Source organism: Leptonotus elevatus, chromosome 13, assembly GCF_054856555.1.
Source record: "Leptonotus elevatus isolate MCC_2025b chromosome 13, RoL_Lele_1.0, whole genome shotgun sequence".
In the NCBI taxonomy this organism is placed as follows: domain Eukaryota; kingdom Metazoa; phylum Chordata; class Actinopteri; order Syngnathiformes; family Syngnathidae; genus Leptonotus; species Leptonotus elevatus.
This window is the reverse complement of record NC_141251.1, coordinates 17388460-17396506: the sequence shown is the minus strand read 5'-3', so window position 1 is coordinate 17396506 and position 8047 is coordinate 17388460. Positions and strand designations below refer to the sequence as shown.

Genomic DNA, 8047 nt, shown 5'->3' with positions numbered 1-8047 from the left:
TGATCTCACACATCAAGCACAAAAAAACTTGTTTTTAAGATTTCTCTCATCTACACAGATAGCAAAAGTGTCATGTTTGATTTTATTTATTTAAATTCATTCAAGATGGATCAGCAATGCAGTTTTAAGTACTTGTAGGAAATAATACTTTGCAGACGTAGCATCCTGCTCACAAGGGTGGGCTTGGTTTTAACTCGGTAGGATGTTTGTCAAATGTTGTCAAAATAATGGAGAAAAGTTTTGATATATATATATATTCATTCTTCAAAATAGTCATCCTTTGCTCTGATTACTTTTTTTTGCATACTCTTGACATTCTTACCTCTCAACTCCTTAAAGACTGTTGGAAAACCCTTTCAGGTGACTACCTTTTGAAGCGCATCGAGAGAATGCCAAGAATGTGCAAAAAAGTAATCAGCGAAAAGGGTGGCTATTAATTCAAGTATTTATTTGATTAATTTCACCTTTCTTTGGTTAAGTACATAACTCCAAATGTGTTAGTTACGTTTGTGGTTGCCAAAAATCCTTCAAGGGTGCAAAAGTTTAAGGATTATGTCCAAAAGCTTTAATTGGAAAAGACATGGAAGTGCACTATAGGATTTCCAAATAAACTCACACATATGTTGATGATTTCTTGTTTGCATCGGGTACCGCCATTTATGTGGTCCGTAACCATTACACCACTTGACGTGGTGGTAAAAGTTGACAGTGAAGGAAGTGTGTGCTAGACATACAGTGTTACGCTGTGTGCCCAACAGGGAGCTCTATGATTTACGTGAGCTCAATTTGACACCTTCCTCCTGGCCACCGTTAAATCACAGCCCCTCTCACTGAAACTCCCTATAAACATCCTCTATAATGCCATATTTCCCTGTGCTATTTACTGTATATGACTTATAGTAGTTCCTTCATGTACCCATATTGTCAGAGAATTAAACTTGTATAGTTGTAAACCATCACAGGAGAAATTGCTTTGCCAAATAGCAATTATCCATCTAGTGCGTCAGTTAATTGTGAGCCCACACACATTCATGTCATTTTGTGATTTTATGTACTTATTGATATCAGTGCCATTAATTAATATGCTAAATAGTGCGCACAGCAATCATTTTTTAAATAAATGATAGACCGTCGGTTGTACACACAAGCAGAAAGTGAGGGAGTTAATCCCGCCCCCTTCTCTCTCAGCGTCAGATTCATGTGTTTTCAGAGCGTGCAGCGTATTTCCATGCTGTCACAAAGCCCTCTGTGAGAGCGGCTCTATTTACCCTGCAGTAAAAGTGTAGAGGTGCTCAGTGGAATTAGATTTAGGGCCTACTCCTCCCTCGTGCTCTATGTTTCGTTCGAGGTGAGTTACACTGTTGGGGTGTCAAGGGGTGCTATGAAATACAAGCACATCTTAGAATAGTCTTTAATAAGAGGTGTTTCCAGTCAGAGGTTACATAGCGGCTGGTGCAAGTGACAAGATATCCATAGATCGAATAAATATGCAGCAGTGCAATTAAGGATGATTACATTTCACGATGCTATTGCTCTTCTTCACAGTACACGATGCATTTCTTTGCAACCGCAAATGTGCTTTCTGGCTTGAAGGTTCTCAAAGGGTGAGAATACGTTAAGCAGCGTCGAGGGAAAAACATTCACATTACAGAGAGTGATGACTCTTGAGCCGCCACACATGAACCAAAAACCTCCCCACTCCTTGGAGAGTATTGCTTTGCTTCGTTACATTCCACATCGTGTTCAAGTCAACTCCTTTGAGAGTGTGCATGCACTATAAGAGCTGGTGTATGTGCTTGAATGTGTGTAGCCGCTTTCACGTGGAGATCCTGTAAAATTGCCTTAACAGACCCCCCCCCCCCCCCCCCCTTTTTACACCAAACCCAGCAAAGGATAATACCGCAACTGTCATAATGACACCGATTCCATGTCAGGGTCATATATATATATATATATACATAAGTATGACTTTAAAAAAATGGGAATATTCCAGGTAGTGTAAAAGGGACAGCTCCAAAGACAGAAAATTGCCGTAATTCCGTGAGGGTACCGTTTAAACCGGGGATGTCCAAACTCTTTCCACAATACACCTTAAGTTTGATATATATTAACACTATCGTCACTTAAAAATAAGCAATATTTCTCAAATTCATTTTTGTATAAGATATTGTCTGCTGTTGTGTTCTCTCTCTCTTGCCGGGTCAAGTGCCTCTCCCGGCCGATGGCCCCCAATTGTGGACGCGAGGACGTAAATACAATATAATATCCATGCGCAACTGTCACGCTCGCCTGCTTTTTATCTTTCGTTCACATTATCCAAAATAATCACATCACTTTACACTCACGCTCATCACTGCTCACCGCTTAGACATAGGTGGCAAGCTATGCTAAGGCTAAGTTAGCTGGAGAGGTTTTAACATGTGCCAAGCGGTCGCAACAATTCAGTGGAAGGTTGCCCCCCCCCCCCCCGATATCTGGTAACGCTGCCATGTTTTATGACGGAATAGACAGCAGGCCAATAAAAAAGAAAAGAAAAGAAACAGGCCACAAATCGCCACCGGGCTGGACTTTGGACATCCCAGGTTTGTACAGAGCAGCGAAACGGGTAACTGCTCTGACTGTGGCTCAGAAGTCGGAAAACTGTCGGTTGATGTCGCCCCCTCCCACTCAGTATAGATGACATTTCTACAGTGACAGTGAAACAGTTGGGAAAATGTTGTATTTTCCAGGTGGTGTAAAAGGGGACACTCTGGGAAGACCTCCTAAGGCAGAAAATAGCTCGAGTCAACTTTGTACCCCCCGTTCTGTGTCATTGCCATTTATACAGGACAGCAACATGGTAAAAGGCGGCAAAACACCAGCATTTACAAGCGTGTTTGTGTGCATGTGTGTATGTATACAGTATGCATTTGTTATAGCAGCTACAAGCATTCAAAAGTCGAGGTACAAACAAGGAGCTATTTTGTTGCACTGTACATTGTGTAAACCTCTCATTCATTAAGTTATGCATTTTGGCTGACTTTGTATTAAAATAGCCAGTGAATACATATAGAGGCTATTATCAGAAATGTAACCAAAAAGCCCAAATATCACATTTGTAACAATGGGCATTCAAGCCTTTAGCAAAAAGAGTGAATTGAAAATGTATAAATGTATTCAAATGCATTACGTTGCCATCTGCCAGGGGTTTTAAGTACAATTTTGTGGTTTTCATACAAAATAGGGAAAGTGTACCATCTTCACACTGTGATTTGCATTAACTTAAGGTAACATGTCATCCTCTTGCCCGTGATTTGGAGCAAGTAAACATTCACATTAATCAACAAAAACAGTGCACATTCAGTCAAAGGTCTCGCGAATGCTCTCAAACAGTGTTGTCGCTCTGTCGGCCCGTCTACTTGTGAGTCGTGACTATAGCAGCAGCTCGGGGTCGATTCCAAGGCACTTGATTCTTTTCATTGCTTGTGATTTACAGAATTAATAGTGTTGCCCTTTTTCCTCACTCTCTCTCCAGGGTACAAATGCACTTAATGAAATAAAAACTCACATTCATCAAGTTATCAGATAATAAACTTTGGTAAGATGATCTTATGCGACCTGAATGGCGTTCCTACTAGACAAAATACGGTTGGACTATTACGATGGCAATTTGCAAATGAAATGCCACAGAGAGACTTCAATCATAAGGCAAATCACTAAGCCTGAAATACGCAAGGATTCCCTTAAGAGATCGAGGCTAAAAAAAAAGTGTATTTTCTTCCTGCATACAACTCGACAAGCACACAGTATGAAAACAGAGAAGAGTTCAAGAAGGTGTTGCAAACATTCAAACTATTTTGTGGTCTTGGGGACTTTCCGGTTGCCACTGGGTGCCGTGGAGCTGTAAAATGCCCTGCAAAACCTCCAACCAGACTTTGTAGCAGAAGAGGTACTGTTCCTGAAACCAAGAAAGAGAAAAAGCTCTCGCTTTTGGAAGAGTGGCTTGATTGAAAGCCTCAACTCCGATGGTACTGACCTTGGTCTGAATCATGCCGTGCCGTTGAAGTCTCATCTCCTTTACGATGTTGCTCACGTTAATCTGAGAACAAGAAGACAGATGGCTCATGCATCATCAGCATTTCTGGGCTGTTTGTGTTTCAAATGGTATGTTGAATCGAATGCTCTCATGCCACAGATTTAGTGATTTAATCTTTTGTGATTAATGACATTGTGAATAAATAGTGAAAATGGCAATGCAGCTAATAGAGTGTTTGTCACTCACAGGCAAATCCCTCTCAATGAGGCTGAGGATAATATCGGTGCAGATGAGAACACCCGAGCGTCCGATGCCAGCGCTGCAGTGGACCGTGACGGGCCCCTGGTGGTGCACTGAGCGCAGGTAGCGGATGAAGCGGACTAGTTGCTTGGAGTAGTGCGGAACGCCGTGATCGGGCCAGTGCGTGAACTTCAGGTGATGGACGCTGTGGGTCTCAGCTGTCTGGAATGTTTCAATGTAAGTAAGGGTTCATTAACTCATTCAAACCGCAAAATGTATAAATGCGTTTTTTATTACTTTATTCTTCACAGCCCAAAACATATTTATATGTGTTTTTTTTATATTGATTTTATGCAGAAGGCTTTGATACAGGTTCTGACATTCAGCAATGGTAGTTATTACAAAAAACGGTCAGCAGGTGGCAGCAGAGTATAAGAGATCAGCCAGGGTCATCCTGCAACAAGCTCTTTTTGTCAGTGTTTTCAAAACTTAGCTATAGTCTAATGCTAATTGCTGCTAAACGGAAACAGATGCAAATATACTTTTATTTTTTTGATGAAAGAAGAGACTCTAACCTTTATTATGGTATGGTCCATGTTTTTATAGCAATAGAACAGAATATTCTGTGGACCTTACAAAATCATTCAAAATCCAGTAAAACAGCCAGGAACAAAAGGGGTTGCTTCAGTGAAAATGGCTGGGAGTGAATGAGTTAAAATAGAAGCTTGGATTCAAATACAGCCTGCTTTAAAAGCTAGTGCCATTTTGAGTACAACCAAAATCTTCATCACTTCATAAATGGATAAAAGATGACTAAGTGAACTGCATCCATGTCAATACTCGCAAATGCCATTAAGATACAATTTCTGGAAGTATGTTTATAAAGCTATACTAATGCTTAGAGTGAATTTTTACTGCAGGGCTGAGCATTTTTCTCTCTTAAATTCTATCCCTGTCCATCCTTTCCTATGCCTAGGCCAATAAAGAGGAAGTCAACCAAAACAAATATCTCTGGGGGCGGCCATTTTGTACTTGCTGAAAATGATATCACAGTTGCTCAGGGCTCAACTAACGACCAATCAAGGCACACCTGTTTTCTGAAACTGAGCCGTGATAGGTCGTTACCTAAGCCCTAAGCTGTGTTGTGTTGTCATTTTCAGTCGACAACAAGTAGCAAAATGGACGCCCCCAGAGATAATTTTTTTGTTTGATTTCCTGTGAGATGAAACTGAGATGGATAAAAACAGGTGGATTTTGCTGCTTTATTTATATTCCACAAAAACAATATTAATCAGAATGCCGTGTTTAGACTAGTGGGGTCACATACAACATATTATTGTCACGGAAATTTTGGGGTTGACTTCCACTTTAAAGTTCCTGAGCAGAAAATTCAATTTTGACTCGCTACTGCCACCTGTGGCCAAAAACTGCACACATCCTTCTTCACGTACACAATGCGCACAGGACATCACATCCACAGACAGAGGACAGGAAATTCGAACCCGAAAACAAGGAAGCTATTGGCCAGAGGCTTGCAGGAGTACCCATTGTGAACAGCTAAGGTGTTAATCTGCTTATTAGAAGATGTTTCAGTCATAAATGGTCAACTAAAAAGGCTATTGTAAAGATATTTTTGGGTACAGAGAAGCGGTACCACTGTACATGTTCCAAGGCATGAACGTCTCTCTCACCTCTGTTTCCACCATTCGGATGACTTTGATGTGGAGATATTCCAAGCACTGCTGGTTCACCAGATGGACGTGATACTTGCCCGTGTCCAGGGGCTCGTTGGGCTTCTCAGGCCAGTACTTGTGACATTTCACCCTTCCTCGTTCTACTTCCTGGGTCATCATAGCAATCACGTCCGCTTTGTTTTCCCAGATCATTTGCCAGAACGCAGTCACCGTCGAGGGTAGCGGCCCTTGGCAGGAAATGTAGGAGAGCTCCTCATCTCCCGCTTGCATGCGGATGTGGCTGGCGTTGATGTAGTCGCGCTTCTCCCCGAGGGTGACGCGGGTTTTGTCATCTGTGGATGGAAAAGAGGACACACAGCCAGGGTGAGTGTATGGTGTGTGTCCATCTACTTGCAACAGATTTCTGATAGTTAACTTTCCTCAGTTCTTTCACCTTGTTTTGCCTAAACGTATGCAAAAACTAAATAAAACTGAGTTAACTGCTTTGAGGTCTGTAACAAGGTTGGTTTGTTGGTGATGAGAGGACTAATAGAGTCAAGGTAGTCTTCCCACCTACTTGGAATGTACTAGAAAATGGCTGTTTGCTAAGGAATGGATTGGATCGGTAAATAACCTGCTGTATGCACAGGCATAGGAAAGGGCATATGGTGAGGGTCAGCCCTATTCCACTGAGGCCCACTATCTTTGTTGTCAGCATGCTCATTCATCTCTGACTCCCTTCACCCACCCCAAAAATCAAATCTCTGGAGGCTATAAAGTAAATGTGCTGCGTGTTTGTCTTAATATGGATGAACAAGTGTGATTTGCTTTCTCTTTATTCCCAACAAACCAACATAATTATTTCATAGCCATTTATTTTTCTGTGCCTTAATCCTTCATTGTGTATAAACATCTGGACACATACATCAGGGGGGCACCTTTTGACATATGCTGGGCCTCTTTTCAAATAATTTAGTAGGTTTTCCTACCAAAAGAAAGCATTGTATTCTACCATGTGGGGGTAAAGCATTTTTCATAATTATTTATATAGTTCAGAACCATAAATCACTTTGTTTTTGCTTATGGTTTTTTTTCCTAATCTTTCCTGGTCATCTGCAGTGGATATGTATTCTTTATCATGCAGGAACAGTTTAATGGGAGTGTTTGATATACAGCGATCCCTGTTTATTGCAGGAATTATGTTAAAAGACTTTACTCAGTGATATAGAGGGAGGCCATGTAAAAAAAAATACAAAAAAAGTTTAAGCCTTAAAATATCCCTCCTACAAGCTTAAAAAACATTTCAACTTTACAAACAACCTAAAAAAAATCATTGTAAATGTATTCGACCACACAAAAATTGCAAACAAACGCAATAATAATCAAACATAATCAAACATCTGTTTTAAAATAATCTTCCGTCTCAGGGATTCTACGAAGGTCAAGACACTAGGGCTGGGTATCGATTCTAATTTCCTCAATCGATTCGATTTTGATTCACAAGAGTTCAGTTCGATTCGATTTCAATTTTTATTTGATTCACTTCAGTTCAATCCGATATTGATTAATTATGGAACATCAATTCTTCTTAAATGTCAAGGACATGATAAAAACTCCACAAATATTTAAATTCCAATGTAAATTTTGCAAAGGCAGTGACTGGTCAAATGATTTAGTTTAATAATGAAAGTAACACGTGTTATAATCACTTAAAGGTGTATTCAAGGATTGTTTGTCGCTGCGTCTTCCGGGTGGATCATCTTAACGATTGCTTCTCAATCCCGTCAATCAATCTGCTGTAAGGACGTCGTGAGTGCTCGTTCCTAGCTGCGCATGCGCACTTTGATTAGTGTTTGTAGCATGTAGCCGCCGAGCTTTGGATTTAGCCATTCATCGTTGTAGCTCCACCGATCTCACCGCATACTTTGAAAATGGCTGAGAGCCACAAGAGGACAGCCATTTATTAAGTGAGGCCGGCTGCAGGTGACTGATGAAGATGAAGATGAGCTCACACGTTCCCAACATTTGATATATCACCTTTTCTGAGTGCATCAACCTTTACTAGGGTTTTTCAAGTAAATATCACTCCCCATTTTTAGAGTGTAGGCGTTTCCCCCGG

The 8047-nt window shown here is 40.8% G+C and overlaps 1 protein-coding gene across 1 annotated transcript in view; it reads right to left on the bottom strand.

Moving 5' to 3' along the window:
• Window positions 1-1397: 1397 nt before the first annotated feature.
• Window positions 1398-8047, bottom strand: part of ptpn20 (protein tyrosine phosphatase non-receptor type 20) — a 35362-nt gene continuing 28712 nt past the window's right edge. Inside the window, exons 44-47 of the mRNA XM_086092784.1 lie at window positions 5947-6281; window positions 4262-4477; window positions 4016-4078; window positions 1398-3937 (exon numbers count right to left, since the gene is read on the bottom strand). Coding sequence (XP_085948910.1) covers window positions 3827-3937; window positions 4016-4078; window positions 4262-4477; window positions 5947-6281 — 725 coding nt within the window. The 3' untranslated portion in view covers window positions 1398-3826. The remainder of the gene's footprint in view (window positions 3938-4015; window positions 4079-4261; window positions 4478-5946; window positions 6282-8047) is intronic.